This window comes from Budorcas taxicolor, chromosome 8 (genome assembly GCF_023091745.1).
Source record: "Budorcas taxicolor isolate Tak-1 chromosome 8, Takin1.1, whole genome shotgun sequence".
Taxonomy (NCBI): domain Eukaryota; kingdom Metazoa; phylum Chordata; class Mammalia; order Artiodactyla; family Bovidae; genus Budorcas; species Budorcas taxicolor.
In genome coordinates, this window is record NC_068917.1 from 65,200,340 (window position 1) to 65,221,264 (window position 20,925).

Genomic DNA, 20,925 nt, shown 5'->3' on the forward strand with positions numbered 1-20,925 from the left:
CTTCCTGCTTTTAATATTTGTTCTTTGTGTTTGATCTTGGTTAATTTGATTAGTATATGTCTTGGGGTATTTTGCCTTGGGTTTATCCTGTTAGGGACTCTCTGGGTTTCTTGGACTTGGGTGATTATTTCCCTCCCCATTTTAGGGAAGTTTTCAACTATTATCTCCTCAAGTATTTTCTCATGGTCTTTCTTTTTGTCTTCTTCTTCTGAGACTCCTATAATTCGAATGTTGGAGTGTTTCATATTGTCCTGGAGGTCTCTGAGATTGTCCTCATTTCTTTAAATTCGTTTTTCTTTTTTCCTCTCTGATTCATTTATTTCTACCATTCTATCTTCTATTTCACTAATCCTATCTTCAGTCTCCATTATTCTACTATTTGTTGCCTCCAAAGTGTTTCTGATCTCATTTATTGCATTATTCATTATATATTGACTCTTTTTCATTTCTTCTAGGTCCTTGTTAAAACTTTCTTGCATCTTCTCAATCCTTGTCTCCAGGCTATATTTATCTGTGATTCCATTTTGATTTCAAGATTTTGGATCATTTTCACTATCATTATTCAGAATTCTTTATCAGGTAGATTCCCTATCTTTTCCTCTTTTGTTTGGTTTGGTGGGCATTTATCCTGTTCCTTTACCTGCTGAGTATTCCTCTGTCTCTTCATCTTGTTTATATTGCTGCGTTTGGGGTGGCCTTTCTGTATTCTGGCAGTTTGTGGAGTTCTCTTTATTATGGAGTTTCCTCACTGTGGGTGGGGTTGTATCAGTGGCTTGTCAAGTTTTCTTGGTTAGGGAAGCTTGTGTCAGTGTTCTGGTGGGTGGAGCTGGATTTCTTCTCTCTGGAGTGCAATGAAGTGTCCAGTAATGAGTTATGAGATGTCAGTGGTTTTGGAGTAACTTTGAGCTGCCTGTATATTGAAGCTCAGGGCTGTGTTCCTGTGTTGCTGGAAAATTTGCTTGGTATGTCTTGCTCTGGAACTTGTTGGCCCTTGGGTGGTGCTTGGTTTCAGTGTAGGTATGGAGGCATTTGATGACCTCCTATCAATTAATGTTCCCTGGAGTCAGGAGTTCTCTGATGTTCTCAGGATTTGGACTTAAGCCTCCTGCTTCTGATTTTCAGTTTTATTTTTACAGTAGTCTCTAGTCTTCTCCATCTATACAGCACCGGTGATAAAACATCTAGGTTAAAGATGAAAAGCTGCTCCACTTGAGGGACACCCAGAGAGGTTCACAGAGTTACATGGAGAAGAGAAGGAGGGCAGGGGGAGTTAGAGGTGACCTGAATGAGATGAGGTGGAATCAAAAGAGGAGAGAGCGAGCTAGCCAGTAATCACTTCCTTAAGTGCGCTCCACAGTCTGGACCACTCAAAGATGTTCACAGAGTTATACAGAGAAGAGGAGAGGGAGGAAGGAGACAGAGGTGGCCAGGAGGATAAAAGAGGGGAATGAAAAGGACAGAGACAGATCCAGCCAGTAATCAGTTCCCTAAGTGTTCTCCACCATCTGGAACACACAGAGATTCACAGAGTTGGGTAGAGAAGAGAAGGGGTAGGGAGGAGACAGAGGTGACCTTGTGGAGAAAAGGTCCTCCTTGTGGACACTCCAAAGGAGGAGAGAGCAGTCAAGCCAGTAATCTCGCTCTCAAGTAAAAATGGGTACTGAAGATTGGGTTTTTGAAGGTACAAAATTGATAACAAATACCAAAAAGCAAAGATTAAAAATCTAGAGTAGAGGTTGGATTTTCAAAAATACAATATTAAAGAAAAGAAGAAGAAGAAAAAAAACAAAGTCACAAGAATTATTAAAATATATATATATGAAGTTTGCTTTAAAAATAGGGTATTTTTTTGAAAAGTAATAGTAAGTTATAAAAATGAAAATTAAAGGAGAAATAGAGGACTTAAAATTTAAAAATGTTTAAAAAAAGAAGAAAAAACAAAACAAAACAAAAAAGAATGATTGTAAAAATAGTAAAGATATATCTAGGACTTTCTCTGGTGTTGTTGTGGGCAGTGTGGGGTCAGTTCATTTTCGGATAGTTCCTTGGTCCAGCTTATATTTCTCAAGAGATCTATAGGCCCCTTCCTATGTAGTTGGTACTAACAACAGGGTTTTAATCTATTGCACCTGTCACTTCCAAGGCAGTTCCCACTGTTTTATCTTCTTCTGTTTGCTGGTCTCTTCACTGTCTGATTTCCGCCCTGACACAAGGGGGGCGGTGGTGGGCACTTTTTTTAGGCTCACTTGTTCAGTCGCGCTGTGGGGAGGGAGGAACACTGCAAACAAATAACACTGGCGTGTGCTCGCAGTGTCTCAGCCACACTGGGCCTGCCCCTGCTCGCGGTGCACAGTTCAGGCTCTAGGTTGCTCCACTGGGAACTGTCTGAGGCCGGCCCTGGGCTGCATGCACCTCCCAGGTCTAAGCCGCTCAGGCTCAGGTGCTCAGGTAGTCCTCAGAGGTGCAGACTTGGTTGGGCCTGCATTTTGTGCCCTTCCCAGGTCCGAGTAGCTCGGGTGTTTGGCGAGCATGGTCGCTGTGACTTATCGCCTCTCCCATCCCTGCTGCTCAGTTTTCTGGGTGTACAACTGGTGCACCTTCTCATGTGGATGATGACTGTCCAGAACCCCAAGAAGTCTTAGTTAGCAAAGAAGCCTGTTTGCAATTTGGTAGTTAATGTCTCTCTGGGGCTGCTATTGCCCCCTTCTGGCCCTTCCAGCTCTGGCTGCCTGTCACCAGAGGGGGATGGTCTGCAGCCGGCTAATTCTGTTCCGTCCTTTGTTCTGTGCGTGGTCCTGGCGGTATCTTATGTTAGAGCTTTTCGCGTGGTAGCTATCCCACAGTCTGGTTTGCTAGCCCAGGTTAGTTCGCTCTGGTTAGACTCAGGGCATTCGGGCCTGATCCTTAAAAGGCAATGCAGCCCGCGCCTCCCTGCCCAGCCCCTGTTTGCTAGTGGCGGAGGCAGGCGTCTGCACTGCTTCTCCGCTGGGGGAGTTACCATTGGGCTCGTAATCTGTGGGTTTTAATTATTTATTTATTTTTCCTCCCTGTTATGTTGCCCTCTGTGCTTCCAAGGCTCGCCACAGACTCGGCAGTGAGAGTGTTTCCTGGTGTTTGGAAACTTCTCTCTTTTTAAGACTCCCTTCCCGGGACAGAGCTCCCTCCCTACCTCTTTTGTCTCTTTTTTGTCTTTTATATTTTTTCCTACCTGTTTTTGAAGACAATGAGCTACTTTTCTGGGTGCCTAATGTCCTCTGCCTGGATTCAGAAGTTGTTTTGTGGAATTTACTCAGCGTTGAAATTTTCTTTTGATGAATTTGCGGGGGAGAAAGTGGTCTCCCCGTCCTATTCCTCCGCCATCTTAGGACCACCCCCCTGTGCCTATCTTCTTTATGTCCGTAAGAAAAATGAAGCTTTTAAAAATACAAATATAAAAAAAATAAAAAAATACAAATACAAATATAAAATCAACTGGGAGAAAGAGAAATGAGAGCGGAAGACAAACGAGTCAAGGGAAAAAATGAGAGAGCTGGGAGAGACAGAAGAGGTTAAGCTGCTGCTGCTAAGTCACTTCAGTCGTGTCCGACTCTATGTGACCCCAAGGACAGCAGCTCACCAGGCTCCCCCGTCCCTGGGAATCTCCAGGCAAGAACACTGGAGTGGGTTGCCATTTCCTTCTCCAATGCATGAAAGTGAAAAGTAAATGTGAAGTCGCTCAGTCGTGTCCAATCCTCAACGACCCCATGGACTGCAGCCTTCCAGGCTCCTCCATCCGTGGGATTTTCCAGGGTAGAGTACTGGAGTGGGGTGCCATTGGAGCGGTTCAAATGATGGCAACCTAACAAGGCGCCTCGTGTGTGAGGGAGAAAGGAAAAATACAATCGGAGTCCAGTCTCCCACTTTCCTGCGACCTGGGAAGTCCGGCCCACTCAGCGTCTTGACTCGAGAGGAGAGAGCTTGCGTGGTGCGGGATACAACCAGAGGTGGGGGTAGGCGTGGAGGGGTGACGCTGGGACTCACGGAAGGTACAGCGATACCCGACATCCCACTCTCAGTCCCAGAAGGCCCGGCCCGCTGGCGCCCGAAGGGAGGAGCATTGGCCGCGGGGCGCGAGGTCAGTGGCTCCCCAGGCGTAGGCGGAACCTCATTGGCTGCTGAGCAACAGCGCGGAGGCGGGGCTTGCGGCGAGCATCCCAGGAGAGGCCGGGCTAGACACCTGAGAGAGTCCGAACCTGCGCGCCAACGCGAGCCCCAGTCTGCGCAGGTAACTGGCACCCTCCCCGCCCCCCTCGCCCCGCCCCCAGGCCCCCGGGGCAGGCCGCAGCTCCCATCTCTGCAGAGTGGAATCTTCCTCTTAGGGTCTCGGCTTCCCCATGTGGGGGCCGGCCTTTCTATCCACAGCGTGCACTGAGGGAACCTCTTCACGTTTCCCACCGCTCCTCCCCCACCCGGGTTCCTGGTTGGCCCTTGATCCGGCCTGGAGACTCACACCCTCAAAACCTTCCGAGTAGCTGGACCCCATCCCGCCCTGTCCACCCGGCCTACTCCAGCAGAGAGCCCCTGACTTTATCGAGTGTTCAGGACACACACACCCTCCCCGTGTAAGGGGTAAAGTGGGAGCCACCTGGTCCTGGATGACCCAAAAGGCCCGGTCCTTGGCAGTGGTCACGAATGCAGGCAATGGTGAGAAATTGTCCATAGTAGGGAGGAAACACAAAACTAGGGCTGCAGGATCCAGGCCGAGACTCCTGTTCTTACTTGCCCTGTGTCTCCAGTGAATCCCAGAACCTCTGATCCCCAACGATCTTCCAGAACAGAGGTTATCATATGCTCAAATCCCTTCAGGGCTGTTGGCCACTTGGGGAGTTGACTGCTGAGAAGACGGGCCAGCAAACTGTAAAGCTTGGTGTGCTGTGAGCTGTCCTCTTGCCGTCGGGAGGAGGCGGCAGCAGTGCACACCCCAAATGGGCCTCTAGAGAAGTAGCAGCCTTGGCTGGACAGGAAAGCAGCCTCACCAGCCTTAGTCTGTGAAAACCCCTCCCTGCTGCTTAGCCCCTCCGCCCCCACCCCAAGGACTGGTAACCTCCCATTCCCCTTATCTTGACCTCCCCTGGGACTCCTCCCTCTATAGACACGGGCCTGTTGCACCCAAGGATGCTTCTGTCCCAGCATGGGGCAGAGTTCTGAGTGGACCTTTATCCACCCCTGATGGTCTGCTGGCTCAGTGTCTTTCCAAGAGATGGCTTCCTGGGCAGCACTGGTTTGTGTGGGGCCAGGGATCTGGCTCAGCTGGTAAAGAATCCGCCAGCAATGCGGGAGACCTGGGTTCAATCCCTGGGTTGGGAAGATCCCCTGAGACGGGAACGGCTACCCACTCCAGTATTCTGACCTGCAGAATTCCATGGACAGTCCATGGAGTCACAAAGAGTCAGACCGGACTGCGACTTTCACAGGGATCTGGTTGAAGCTTTGTTTTCCTGGATGAGTTCTTTCCTCATCACCCTCCCCAGTGGCAGAGAGTGGGGGGTGCTGGGGTAAGGCAGGTGCAATTCATTTTGGGGGCTGGTGAGGTGAGGCTTAAGTGAGCCAGTAAAAGTGGAGGGATTGATGTCCCAGCTGGAGAGTAACTGCTTCAATCAGTTCAGTTCAGTTCAGTCGCTCAGTCGTGTCCGACTCTTTGCGACCCCATGAATCGCAGCATACCATGCCTCCCTGTCCATCACCTCTCCCAGAGTTCACTCAGACTCATGTCCATCGAGTCAGTGATGCCATCCAGCCATCTCATCCTCGGTCATCCCCTTCTCCTGCCCCCAATCCCTCACAGCATCAGAGTCTTTTCCAAGGAGTCAACTCTTCGCATGAGGTGGCCAAAGTACTGGAGCTTCAGCTTTAGCATCATTCCTTCCAAAGAAATCCCAGGGCTGATCTCCTTCAGAATGGTCTGAGTGGATCTCCTTGCAGTCCAAGGGACTCTCAGGAGTCTTCTCCAACACCACAGTTCAAACGCATCAATTCTTTGGCGCTCAGCCTTCTTCACAGTCCAACTCTCTCATCCATACATGACCACAGGAAAAACCATAGCCTTGACTAGACAGACCTTAGTTGGCAAAGTAACGTCTCTGCTTTTGAATATACTATCTAGGTTTCTCATAACTTTTCTTCCAAGGAGTAAGCGTCTTTTAATTTCATGGCTGCGGTCACCATCTGCAGTGATTTTGGAGCCCAAAAAAATAAAGTCTGACACTGTTTCTACTGTTTCCCCATCTATTTCCCATGAAGTGATGGGACCAGATGCCATGATCTTCGTTTTCTGAATGTTGAGCTTTAAGCCAACTTTTTCACTCTCCTCTTTCACTTTCATCAAGAGGCTTTTTAGCTCCTCTTCACTTTCTGCCATAAGGGTAGTGTCATCTGCATATCTGAGGTTATTGATATTTCTCCCGGCAATCTTGATTCCAGCTTGTGCTTCTTCCAGTCCAGCGTTTCTCATGATGTACTCTGCATAGAAGTTAAATAAGCAGGGTGACAATATACAGCCTTGACATACTCCTTTGCCTATTTGGAACCAGTCTGTTGTTCCATGTCCAATTCTAACTGTTGCTTCCTGACCTGCATACAGATTTCTCAAGAGACTGGTTAGGTGGTCTGGTATTCCCATCTCTTTCAGAATTTTCCACAGTTTATTGTGATCCACACAGTCAAAGGCTTTGGCATAGTCAATAAAGCAGAAATAGATGGTTTTCTGGAACTCTCTTGCTTTTTCCATGATCCAGTGAATGTTGGCAATTTGATCTCTGGTTCCTCTGCCTTTTCTAAAACCAGCTTGAACATCAGGGAGTTCACGGTTCACATATTGCTGAAGTCTGGCTTGGAGAATTTTGAGCATTACTTTACTAGCATGTGAGATGAGTGCAATTGTATGGTAGTTTGAGCATTTGTTTGCATTGCCTTTCTTTGGAATTGGAATGAACACTGACCTTTTCCAGTCCTGTGGCCACTGCTGAGTTTTCCAAACTTGCTGGCATATTGAGTGCAGCACTTTCACAGCATCATCTTTCAGGATTTGAAACAGCTCAACTGGAATTCCATCACCTCCACTAGCTTTGTTCATAGTTATGCTTTCTAACTCCCACTTGACTTCACATTCCAAGATGTCTGGCTCTAGATTAGTGATCACATCATCATGATTATGTGGGTCGTGAAGATCTTTTTTGTACAGTTCTTCTGTGTATTCTTGCCACCTCTTCTTAATATCTTCTGCTTCTGTTAGGTCCATACCATTTCTGTCCTTTATCGAGCCCATCTTTGCATGAAACGTTCCCTTGGTATCTCTAATTTTCTTGAAGAAATCCCTAGTCTTTCCCATTCTGTTGTTTTTCTCTATTTCTTTCCATTGATCGCTGAAGAAGGCTTTCTTATGTCTTCTTGCTATTCTTTGGAACTCTGCATTCAGGTGCTTATATCTTTCCTTTTCTCCTTTGCTTTTTGCTCTCATCTTTTCACAGCTATTTGTAAGGCCTCCCCAGACAGCCATTTTGCTTTTTTGCATTTCCTTTCCATGGGGATGGTCTTGATCCCTGTCTCCTGTACAATGTCACGAACCTCATTCCGTAGTTCATCAGGCACTCTATCTATCAGATCTAGACCCTTAAATCTATTTCTCACTTCCACTGTATAATCATAAGGAATTTGATTTAGGTCATACCTGAATGGTCTAGCGGTTTTCCCTACTTTCTTCAATTTAAGTCTGAATTTGGCAATAAGGAGTTCATGATCTGAGCCACAGTCAGCTCCCGGTCTTATTTTTGTTGACTGTATAGAGCTTCTCCATCTTTGGCTGCAAAGAATATAATCAGTCTGATTTCGGTGTTGACCATCTGGTGATGTCCATGTGTAGAGTCTTCTCTTGTGTTGTTGGAAGAGGGTGTTTGCTATGACCAGTGCATTTTCTTGGCAAAACTCTATTAGTCTTTGCCCTGTTTCATTCCACATTCCAAGGCCAAATTTGCCTGTTACTCCAGGTATTTCTTGACTTCCTACTTTTGCATTCCAGTCCCCTATAATGAAAAGGACATCTTTTTTGGGTGTTAGCTCTAAAAGGTCTTGTAAGTCTTCATAAAACCGTTCAACTTCAGTTTCTTCCCCATTACTGGTTGGGGCATAGACTTGGATTACTGTGATATTGAATGGTTTGCCTTGGAGACAAACAGAGATCATTCTGTCATTTTTGAGATTGCATCCAAGTACTGCATTTCAGACTCTTTTGTTGACCATGATGGCTACTCCATTTCTTCTGAGGGATTCCTGCCCGCAGTAGTAGATGTAATGGTCATCTGAGTTAAATTCACCTACTCCAGTCCATTTTAGTTCGCTGATTCCTAGAATGTCAACAGAATGTGGTCTACTGGAGAAGGGAATGGCAAGCCACTTCAGTATTCTTGCCTTGAGAACCCCATGAACAGTATGAAAAGGCAAAATGATAAGATACCAAAAGAGGAACTCCCGAGGTCATTAGGTGCCCAATATGCTACTGGAGATCAGTGGAGAAATAACTCCAGAAAGAATGAAGGGATGGAGCCAAAGCAAAAACAATACCCAGTTGCGGATGTGACTGGTGATAGAAGCAAGATCCGATGCTGTAAAGAGCAATATTGCATACGAACCTGGAATGTCAGGTCCATGAATGAAGGCAAATTGGAAGTGGTCAAACAAGAGATGGCAAGGGTTAACTGCTTCAGTGAATCTAGGAAATTTATATACTGTTTAAATTTAATTGAATAAATTTTATAGACTGTTTAAATGTTGTGTATGTGTATGTGTGTTAGGTTGCTTCCGTCGTGTCCAGCTCTTTGTGACGCTATGGACTGTAGCCCGCCAGGCTCCTCTATCCATGGGATTCTCCCAGCAACACTGCTGGGGTTGGTTGCCATATTCTCCTCCAGGGAATCTTCCGGACCCAGGAATCAAACCCTAGTCTCGTGTCTCCTGTATTGGCAGGAGGGTTCTTTACCTCTAGAGCCTCCTGGGAAGCCCTTAAATGTTATAGGTGTCATTTTAATAAAGTCTACACTGTTTTCAGAGTTGTAGGCCAAAGTAAACAGAGCCTTCTTTCCAGCTGCCGGACTCACTGCACTCCTGGGAAAGCTGAAGCAGTGCCTGAAGGGCTGAGCTGGGCTGGTTTCTGAGGGTGCCAAGCTCTGATGACCTGGGTAGTTGTGCCAGGCTTTTTATATGCACAACGCCATTCAGTGTAGCCCCATGAGGCATTTCACATGTGAAGAAACAGGCACAGAGGTGAAGTGAAGCAAGCCCCTCTCTCAGAGAACGGCTCTGGCTCTGAGTCCCTCTGGTTTTTACTCTACCCTTCGGTCAATTAAGGGGCTTCCCTGGTGGCTCAGACGGTAGAGTGTCTGTCTGCAATGCAGGAGACCCGGGTTTAATCCCTGGGTTGGGAGGATCCCCTGGAGAAGGAAATGGCAGCCCACTCCAGTATTCTTGCCTGGAAAATCCCATGGACGGCGGAGCCTGTTAGGCTACTGTCCATGGGGTCACAAAGAGTCGGACACGACTGAGCGACTTCACTTTCACTTCACTAGGTCAATTAAACAGCCTCAGTGGATATTTTGATGTTTAGTTTCCTTGGTGTATCATTTAATAACTACCTACTGAGCAGCTGCTCTGTAGCCAGCATAATTCGAGGCATCAACAACATAGCAATGAATGAAACAGGAAAAAAAATACCCGCTCTTATCGAGCTGACATTTTATTGGGGAGAGGCAGGCAATAAACATGTAAGCATATACATATACTATTTGGTATGTTAGATGGGGGGAAATAGAGCACAACATGGGGGAGAGACCGTCCTGGGGCTGAAGAAAGTGGCAATTTTGTAAAGGGCGGTTAGGGAAGGCCTCGGGCTTCCCTATATAGCTCAGCTGGTAAAGAATCTGCCTGCAATGCAAGAGATCCTGGTTCAATTCCTGGGCCAGGAAGATCCCCTGGAGAAGGGATAGGCTACCACTCTAGTATTCTTGGGCTTCCCTACTGGCGCAAATGGTAAAGAATCTGCCTGCAATGGGGGAGACCTAGGTTCGATTCCTGGGTTGGGAAGATCCCCTGGAGGAGGGCATGGCAACACACTCTAGTATTCTTGCCTGGAGAATCCCATGGACAGAGGATCCTGGCAGACTACAGTCCATGGGTCCCAAGAAGTCAGACACAGCTGAGTGACTAAGCACAGCAGAGCACAGGGAAGGCCTTATTGAGAGGGTAACATTTGAGCCGAGACCCAGAAGAGGTGAAGGAGTGAGCCAGAGGCTAGATGGGACACAGCAGACTTGGACCAAAGTGTTCTTCAGGGCTTTTGTAGCCCTTTGGATCCATGTTTTAGGAGGGGCACCCTGTTACTCCAGATTCTTGGAACATCTTAGCTGGTGGGCCTTTGGGGGCCCCTGCTTCATTCTGCCTGTTCACCCTGGCTTCTGTCCCTCTATAGAGTACTCAGCATGCTGCGCTTCCTGGTGCCCTGGCTGTTTGCCCTGCACCACTCTGCCACCTGGTACTTCTCAGCAGCAGCCCTCCCAGCCCCATCCCAAACCCAGACATCCACTACAACCAGCTGCTCATCAGCAATGAGCAGTCAATCCTGCCACGGGAGAGGTCATCGGCCACGTGGCTGAAGGGGACTGGGCTGACGTGGATCTGGCAGTGAAGGCAGCCCGTGCAGCCTTCTAACTGGGGTCTCCATGGCGCCAGATGGATGCCTCAGAGCGAGGCCAGCTGCTGAACCACCTGGCTGACCTAGTGGAAAGGGATTGCGTCTACTTAGCCTCACTGGAGACGCTGGACAATGGGAAGCCTTTCCAAGAGTCTCATGTCTTGGAGCTGGGTGCGGTCATCAAGGGGTACCGGTATGTTGCTGGCTGGGCGGACAAGTGGCACAGCAAGACCGTCCCCATGGATGGTGAGCATTTCTGCTTCACCCGGCACGAGCTGTTGGAGTGTGTGGCCAGATAATCCCATGGAACTTCCCCTTGGTCATGCAGACCTGGAGCTCACCCCGGCACTTGCCACGGGCAACGCTGTGGTCATGAAGGTGGCAGAGCAGACACCCCTTTCTGCCCTGTACTTGGCCTCCCTCAGCAAGGAGGCGGGCTTTACCCCCGGGGTGGTGAACATCATCACAGGCTATGGCCCAACAGCAGGAGCAGCCATTGCCCATCACAAGGCTATCATCAAACTTGCCTTCACCGGCTCCACCGAGATGGGCCACCTGATCCAGAAGGTGGCCGGCAATTTCAGCCTCAAGAGAGTAACACTGGAGCTGGGCAGGAAGAGCCCGAGCATCGTTTTGGTTGATGCCGACATGGACCATGCCGTGGAGCAGTGCCACGAGGCCCTATTCTTCAACATGGGCCAGCGCTGCTGTGCGGGTTCCCAGACCTTCATTGAAGAATCCATCTATGATGAGTTTCTGGAGAGAACCATGGAGAAAGCTAGGCAGAGGAGAGTCGGAAACCCATTTGAGCTGGACACCCAGGTGGGCAGGGAACAGTTTGAATGAATCCTGGGCTATATCTATCTTGGCCAGAAGGAGGGGCAAAACTTCTCTGTGGTGGGGAGCGTTTTGGAGAACAAGGTTTCTTCATCAAGCCCACCGTCTTTGGTGGTGTGCAAGATGACATGAGGATCGCTAGGAAGAAGATCTTTGGGCCCATGCAGCCACTGTTTAAGTTCAAGAAGATCGAGGCGGTGATTGAGAGGGCCAGCAACACCAGGTATGGCTTGGCTGCTGCTGTGTTCACCCAGGATCTGGACAAAGCCATGTATTTCACGCAGGCACTCCAAACTGGAACAGTGTGGGTAAACATTGTCACCTGCCACACGCCATTCGGAGGGTTTAAGGAATCTGGCAATGGGAGGGAGCTGGGGGAAGATGGGCTTAAGGCCTACACAGAGGTCTGAAATTCCTCAAACCCCAGCGTGAAGGTTCTGCAGAAGAACTCAGAAGAACAGCTACCAGGGAGACCCAGCTCTAGGCCAAGGATGCCACCACAGTCGCCTACCTGTGGTTGCCAAACATTTATTTAGCCATTTCCCTTTATTTGTGCCAGATGAACTCTTAGGGGCAACCACAACAAAGAAAGCAATTAAAATGAAAGCTGCTGTAGTTAAAGCTGGGATGGGGGCTGGACTCCAAGTCCTATCCACCTGTACCCCAGCGCCCTTGGTGGGCCTGTGTTACTTCTACGAAACCTTAGGAGTCTTTGAAAGACAGATAAAAAAATCCCTGATCCAGACCATGGCTCTTAGTTCTTCCTGCTGGTCCAAGGACTTCCCAGTGAATTAACTGATGTCTTAGTGGGTAGACTCTTCCAGGGGATTGGAAGTCATCAGGAGTTTTAAACTCAACCCCATAATCTTGGTCCCATTCTCCAGTGACATACCCTAAAAATCAAGGAAGCCGTTCTTCTAAGTACCAGTTGCTGGCTGGTTTACTTGCTTGCATTACTTCATTTTGCTACTGATTTTCCTTAATTTGAAAGAGGGTGGACAGAAAATGCATATATAACCATTCCTTTAAAATAATCTCAGACAGCCCTAATGTCAATCAACTAATGAGTTGATAAACTAAATGTTTCCATGGAATGTCTCTTAAACTGTTCAGCCTTAAAAAGGAAGGAAGTACTGACACATGCTACAATATCGATGAACCTTGAAACTATTATTCTAAGTGAAAGAAATCAGACGTATAAGACCACGTGTTGTATGATTCCATTTATAGGAAATATCCAGAATAAGCAAGTCCATAAGACAGAAAGTATATTAGTGGTTGCCAGGGGGCAGGAGTCGGGGTGGGGAGGGAATGGAGATAACTGTTAATGGGTATAGGATTTCTTTTGGGGAAGTTTGAAATTTCTGGAATTAGTGATGATGGTTGTACAACTTTGTGAATATACTAAAATGCACTGAATTATATACTTTAAAAGAGTGAATTCATTAGTTAAAAATTAAAACAAGCTCACACATTCTGCTTGCAAATCAATTTTGTATCAATAGTCTCTTGCTGATGAACATTTTACAGAGTCTTAGGGATGGAAGGGACCCCAATAGTCAATAATCCCCTGCATAATATTTCTAGTTTTGATTTTGTTTTTTCTCACCTGGGTGACAAAGTGCAACTTTAAGACCTTGAGATAAAAGTGGTGGCTTCTGCCTAGAGCAAATCTATTCGAGGTCTCATTTTAAAGCTTCCACTGGCATTGTCCCTCCAGCTCTCACCCAAACATACAAGCCCTCAAGCCAAACTCAACATCAAGGCCATCCTGACACGCTGGGGTTTGAGGAATTTCAGACCTGAGAGTTCAGTATGTTTGTTGTTGTTAGTCTCACAACTCCATTCCCCAACTGATGGGAGTGAGCCAAAGTCAGCTACAGCATGATACACAAACAATGCCGATCCCCCTCTCCTTGTCTTCCATCTTTCTAGACCTTGCTGCCCATGGCTCACCATACTTTTAGGTCCACTCAGCCTTGTGAACGCACCCTCATCATCTCTTTAATACCCCATGTCTCACCTAGGCATCAAGGTGATTTTGTTCAGTGTCTTACCTTGGAGTTGGCCTGAAATTGCTTCCTATGGATTCAGTGTCTGATTTGCCCCTTCATCTCTGCTTCCTAGGGTCCCCTTTTTCCATTTGACTAAGGCTGGAGTGACTCTTACTGCCCCCTGAAGTGCACCTTTTACCTATTTCTCTTGGAGGCTGTTGACACTTTGCACAATAGCGAAAGTTTCTTGTGAAGTAGGGAAACGAGTGCTTGGGTGGCTGGGTTGGTGGGGCCTCTAATCACTAATGTGCAACATCTCAATAGGTTAAAAGATCCATCCCTCACTTGCTTCTCAATACTTCTAAACCAAAGAAGAGTTTGATAGAAGGCATCCCAGTGCAGAGTGGGACTGGGAAAGGATAATCTTCTAGGTCCCTCGTGTGTGTGTGCTAAGTCACTTCAGTCGTGTCTGACTCTTTGCTACCCTATGGACTGTAGCCCCTCACTTCACCCTGAAATTCTGAGAGTGAGGAGTCACATAGGTCAGATTCCCAATCAGCGCAGCCTCTGCAGACTCTCAGCACTCATCACCATTGCTCTGAATGCAGACAGGTGTGAGCAGGGAGGTTGAATCAGGCATCAATGCCAAATGTAGACACTGCCTGCATGACTTCACTTGGTCATAAACACTGCAGTTCCAGGACCTCCACCAACTCAAAAAACGTAAAACAAGTGCCTTGTCAATCACTATGCCTTATGGTGCTTTTGAAGTCTTCCAATAATCCTATCAAGTAGGCAGTAGGGTTATCCCTTTTATCAGATAAGGAAAAGGAAGCTGAGAAATTTTGTATACAACTCATTTGGAATCATTTTCCCACGTGCCTATGCTATGAGCCAGAAGGGAGTTGTGATACTATCAATTATAAGTATGTATTCAGTCTTCATCCATTTCTGGCACAACTCCTAAAACCTTTGGAATTTACCTATGTGACCAGAGTGATAAAGTTGCCTTTACTTCGTAATTAAAAAACAAAAAATTTATTGGGGTATAGTTGCTTTACAGTGTTGGGTTAGTTTCTGCTGTACAACGAAGTGCATCAGCTGTATGTATACACGCATGCCCCTTCCTCTTGGACCCCCCCACCCGCCATCTTCCCCTCACTGAGCTTCCTACACTATACAGCAGATTCCCCCAGCTCTCTGTTTTACAACTGGCAGTGCACGTACGTCAATTCCCATTTCCCAGTTCATCCCACCTTCTTCCACCCGTGTCCACGGGTTCATTCTCTATGACTGCATCTCTATTCCTGCCCTGCAAATAGGTTCATCTGTACCGTTTTTCTAGATTCCACATATATGTGTTAATATACAATATTTGTTTTATTCTTTCTAACTTATTTCACTCTGTATGACAGACTCTAGGTCCACCCATATCTCTACAAATGACCCAGTTTCTTACCTTTTTATGATTGGATAATATTCCATTGTATATGTGCACCACATCAAGATCCACTCATCTGTCGATGGACATTTAGGTTGCTTCCATGTGCTGGCTATTGTAAACAGTGCTGCTATGAACTTTGAGGTGCTTGTGTCTTTTTGAATTATGGTTTTCTCAGGGTATTCTGGAGAAGGCAATGGCACCTCACTCCAGTACTCTTGCCTGGGAAATCCCATGGATGGAGGAGCCTGGTAGCTGCAGACCATGGGGTCGCTAAGAGTCAGACACAGCTGAGTGACTTCACTTTCACTTTTCACTTTCATGCATTGGAGAAGGAAATGGCAACCCACTCCAATGTTCTTGCCTGGAGAATCCCAGGGATGGGGGAGCCTGGTGGGCTGCCGTCTATGGGGTCTCACAGAGTCGGACATGACTGAGCGACTTAGCAGCAGCAGCAGAGTATTCTTGCCTGGAAAATCCCATGGACAGAGGAGCCTGGCAGGCTACAGTCCATGGGGTCGCAAAGAGTCGGACACGACTGAGTGACTTCACTTCACTTCAGAGTATGTGCCCAGGAGTGGGATTACTGGCATCTTTTGTTATGTTAATGAAGTGTCTCTTGGGCCATAAGCATGAGGGCTAATTGCCAGGAGAACCAACCTTGGAATCAGAGGTCTGGAGCTTTCAGTCCCACCCCTATGACTTCTCAGGAGGGGAGAAGGGCTGGAGGTTGAATCAATTGCCAATGGCCAATGATTTAATCAGTTATGTCTGTCCCAAAGCCTCCATAAAACCGCAAAGGACTGGCTTCAGGAAGTTTTGGTGAACATGTGGAGACTCCAGGGAGAGAGGGGAGCTTGGGAGAGGATGTGGGAGCTCCATGCCTTGTCCATGTGCATCTTGTCTGGCTGACTTCCTGAGTTACATTCTCTTATGAATAAACTAGAGCTCTAGTAAGTAAAATGATTCCTGAAGTCCATGCTCTAGCAAATTAACTGAACCCAAGGAAAGAGGGGTTCATGGGAATCTCCAATCCAAGCTTGTCAGTCAGAAGTACAGGTGACAACCTGGACTTGCGACTGGCATCTGAAGTTCGGGGTGTGTAGGGTGGGGAGACATCCAGTGGCCCTGTCCCCATCTCTGGGTAGACAGTGTCAGAACTGAGTTGAATTCCACTCCCTGCTGGTGTCAGAATTGCTTGTTGGTGTGGGCAACCCCCCTTCTGAGTAACACAGACGTTAGCATTGGGTCCAGGAGATAGAGGAGAGGGAGTCACACACAGAGTACAGCTCATGAAATGCCAAAGTCTGTAGCGCCCACAGCCATGCCAAACAATCCCAAACACCCAGCTTCTTTGCTGGAGCCATCGGGGCTGCCGCTCCATCACCCATATTCCAGGCCATTTACGAACTTGTTTGGGTTGGTTGTATTATGGGTGTGAGACTGACCTCTGGTGGCTACTTTGTTAATTAATTTGAAGGCTACTTAATTATGGGAACACTTCATGTCCTCAGGTTTCAGACAGAGGACAGCTCACTCTGGCACACCACACACAGCACCTCCTTGCAGGCGTGCACAGCGGTTAGAGAGTTTCTTACAAAGATGCTTTCGGAGTTTAATCCTCCTTGGGGCTGTTCACGCCTACCTTCCAACTTTGCTTATGCTATTTCTCCTTCCTCCCTCTCCCAAAGTCAGCTCATTGTCTCGGAGCCCTGCTGGGGACCCACCTGCCGGGGGACCATTCTGGAGGTACCCTCCTCCTCCAGGATGCTTTCTCTGACCATCTAAATCAAGCCATCTCTGGCCTCTTTGAACTCATAGCACCATCATACTTTTAGTCTTGCCTTGTGGTAGCTGTTTGTTAGTGAGTATATAATGAAATGGATTTGATTTTCTGTCCCATTATGTCTCCCATAGACCTCCAGCATGTCTGACCTCTCTCCCTGCATCCTCACCACCAGGCACACAGCCCTAAGAGTGGACAGTGCCCATCTGTTCCCACTTGGGACTTTCAGGGCAGCAGCACAGGGCAGTGATGCTGACCTCCCTGAACTGATGAGGAGATGAAGGCTCCTAGAGTACAGGGAAGTGCCCCAGACCCACAGACCACAGGAGGGTTTGACCTTGGTTCTGGGTCTTTCAGCTTCAAAGCTAATGCCCATTCTTCCTGAGGAATGAGTGGGGCACCTTCAGAAGCAAGAGACAGGTCCTGCTCTCTGAGCCAGAGCTGCGACTCTGGGGGTGTGAGCAACAGTAGATCCCTCACCACCAAGCAGGGCCTGGGTCCCAGTTGGTCCTCTGCAGATGTGTGTGGTGGGTGGATTAACCAATGGAGATGAGAGAGGCTTCTGTTCCCCACCCCCACCCCACTCTCTAGTATTGATACTAATGATTTTTACCCTTTCCCCTGACATCCAACCATTCCCTAATATCATGGGGGAAATCAGGATAAGGAAGAAGCAGCCACAATGAAAGGAGACACAGGCACAGTCAAGGCTGAACTCAGAGGCAGCCCTGACTGTAGAAACATTCACGCCCCAGGAGAGAGGTGTTGACTTGAGGTGAGAGTGGGCAAGTGTATTCAGTTCTAAATTCATTATTCAGCTGCAGACACCACGGCACTTTCGTTTCCCTTAATTAATTAAAATATCATATAATAATGATTCTCTGATTTAATGTTCAAGAGGCTCTGGTGAAGGCTGGGGATGAGGAAATTCATTAGAGGGAGACTGTTCACTGTCAACTGATTTGCTCACTCTTATTAATTTTTTTTGCATCATGCTTCTCTAGGGGAGAGGGGAAGGCAATTTTTTTCAGACAGGATTCATTTCACCCTAAAACTTGAAGAACAAAAATCATTTTGACTTAGAAAACCACCCTTTTTTGTTTAAGATGGAAAGTGAATACCTTTGGGATTGAACACTAGCTTTTTGACTTCTTCCTCAGGCCCACTTCTTATAGTATAATTCCAACCTCTTCTGATGACACTTAGGGGTGTGGCCCAAAATCCACCTGCCTCTAGAGCTCCACCACCGGCCACTGGTCCCCATGCACAAACTACATTCGCTTCCCCAGCCCTCTTCCTTTTGTGTGCTCCTTGCCTAGCCTGGAGTCTCCCACACTCACTTCCATCCCCCGCTCAGATGGCACCTCTTCCAGGAAGTGTTCTTGATCTCCTCCTACTTTGATCACAAAGCAGACACCTTGTGCTGTGTGGCAGGATGGCAACCTTGTCCCACTCATCCCCACTTCAGTCTCACCTGAATGCAAGGCCCAGGTCGCACACACCTTCATATTGCCAGTGTTTGCACTCTCCTGTTCTCTGGAGAATGCTATTCTGGGTGCATGTGGGAGGTAACAGAAGGCAAATCTAAGTGAATGAGTTAAACAGTGAAAAGTGAAAGTGTTAGTAGCTCAGCTGTGTCCGACTCTTTGCAATCCCATGAACTGTAGCCCGCTAGGCTCTTCTGTCCACAGAATTCTCCATAGTGGAGTGTGTTGCCATTCCCTTCTCCAGGGGATCTTCCTAATCCAGGGACTGAACCTGGGTCTCTCACATTGCAGGCAGATTCTTTACCATCTGAGCCTTATACAGTGGGAGACACCAGTTCAGAGGCAGTGAGAAAGTTTGGTCTGGCAGTAGATGATTAGTTAGGGCTTGCTAAGAATTGCAAGCAAGATGACCAGGCAGGACTGTAACCACAGCCCAGATGTGAGAGGTAAGGAAGATTCTGATGAAAGCAGCTGATGTGGGCAAGCAGGAAAAAAAAAAGAAAGGGCATGATACATAAGGAATGATGGAGAAGTATCAGTGGGGCCTGGACCCACCTACAGCAGTTTCAAGTACAGAGACCACAAAGATTGTCCCTAAAAACAGTTATTTTTGGAGTGCAGGGGTTATGTGACATCATCACATGTATCAAAATAGGGTAGAAAACTCAGGCTCTGAGGGAGTCCTGTTTCTGAATGGTAACTCACAGCACATATCTGTTTAGCCTCAGAGCCTCCTCCTCTCATAGTGGAACAATCATATTAATCTACGTTTTTGGTTTTGGTGGAAACTTCACACAGTGTAACATGATTACTTTTGTACATCATGACAATGCTGAACCCAGCCTCCTGCAGCCTTGAGGCTCGGCCCTGTCACCCAAAGGCTCCATCCATCCTGCTCTCTGGGTCCACATCCAGCTCTCACCGGGCAAATTAGAGGTGATTCAACTGATTTTGCTGAATGCGCTTATCAGCAAATGCATGATGCTGTTCTCCCCAGCCACAGTTCCCTTTTCCTCTGACATAGTTTCACTAAGTGTCCTCCCAAGCCATCTCCCAATCACTCAAATCACAGAGGAAGTAACCACAGACTTGGACACAGAACTCATTGTCATGGGGGTGGGCTGGTGTGCTGTGTAGGAAGGGGATGTGAGCCGGTCCCCTAGAAAGCCTAGCCTCCAACAGACAAGCACAGCTTCCCATTTGTGATCAGTTTCAGTTCTGACTTTATTCAAAGAAGGGGTTCCACTGTTTTAAAGTTTGAAAGCCACTGATCTAGTTTCATTCCCTTCTTTAGTAAGTGAAGGGGACTTGCTCAGGGTCACCCAGCAAGATACGGACGCATTCCCAAATGAACCTCATGTTTCCGCGAGTCTTGGGACAGTCCCCTGCTGTGTTCATTAGGGTGATGCCACCCCAACATTTCAGATGTGGAATAGCCAGGCTTAAAGGAAGAAAATGCAATTCCAAAAAGACTCTAAAATGCGATGCTCAAAGTGAGCGTCATGAGAGTGTTGGTTTAAAAGTTGAGACAGACCTTGAGGAGAATCCCTGAAACCCATGGAACTGGCAGCATCTTCCTTCCCAAGGATACAAATTGTTCTGAGAAGTAGCACCATGGAGTGGAAAGGGTGCCAGGGGACCAGGCGCCCTCCAGCTCCAGTCCTCAGAGGCTTCAGACCTCAGGCAAGCACTGTGCTCTCAGAGCTTGGTTTCTTCATCTGTAAAGGGGGAGGGGCATTAATGCGCATCCCACCTGCCATCCCAGAGATGGGAAGTGACCACAGACAGAGAAGTGTTTCGTGAAATTTTACAACTATCCACATGTGAAATCCCAATTTTGATTTTAAAGAATTTTACTCGTCACCCAGGGGATCTATTTCTTTAGCCAGATATTAAATACTCTCCGTCTTTCTTTCTTAAGAAAAAAACAAGCAAGTTTTGTTTCTGGGTGAACTCAGAACATCTCTAAGTAAAATATACTTTACTACACTCTAATCTACAGCTCAGAGAGAGCAGTTGACTCCTTTTTTTTACAATCTGATGTCCAAAAGCCAGGTCTCCACTGCCTGCTTGGTTAGAGAATACTGGGCTTGTTAATAAGTGGATATCTTAGTCCCCAAATACCCAGCCTCTGAACCTGGTTAAGTGTTCCATGTAGGACTAAATCTCTTTAAAATGGGAAAATAGCAGGAATAGATAAGCTATAGCCAGCTCTCCATACCCTCATGTGAAGCAATGCATTTGTTTTTGAGGGAATATTATTTTTAAAAGAATGCTGAGACTACACTTCTCATATTTTTTCTGTAGGACCATCTTACTCCAGGATGGCAGTGTTTGAAAGGACATAGGTTACATACAGTCTAAATAGCACATTCACAGCTGAAGAGATCAAGGCCCAGAGAGGGAGGGAACTATCCAGATCACACAGCAAATCAGAGGTCAGGCAGAGGACAGCAAGACCTTCCTCCTCCTCCTGAAACACACACTGTCTATCACAGAGCTCCAGTAATCAACCATAGACAAATGAGGCAGAGTCACAGCGGACAGACACTTCGGTCCAGCCCTGTAGAATTACATGGACTTAAATGTGACCTTCCCTCGGAGGGAGAAGCTAAAAAAGAATTCTCACAGAGCTGTTCATTTCAAAAGTATAAAAAGGCTAC

At 47.2% G+C, this 20,925-nt stretch overlaps 1 protein-coding gene across 1 annotated transcript; it reads left to right on the forward strand.

The window, feature by feature from the left end:
* Window positions 1-10,505: 10,505 nt before the first annotated feature.
* On the forward strand, window positions 10,506-11,964 carry ALDH1B1 (aldehyde dehydrogenase 1 family member B1). The gene is given in 6 exon segments (XM_052645195.1): window positions 10,506-10,575; window positions 10,578-10,634; window positions 10,637-10,990; window positions 10,993-11,049; window positions 11,052-11,597; window positions 11,600-11,964. Coding segments are annotated over 6 exon segments (1,449 nt in total).
* The last annotated feature ends 8,961 nt before the right edge of the window (window positions 11,965-20,925 follow it).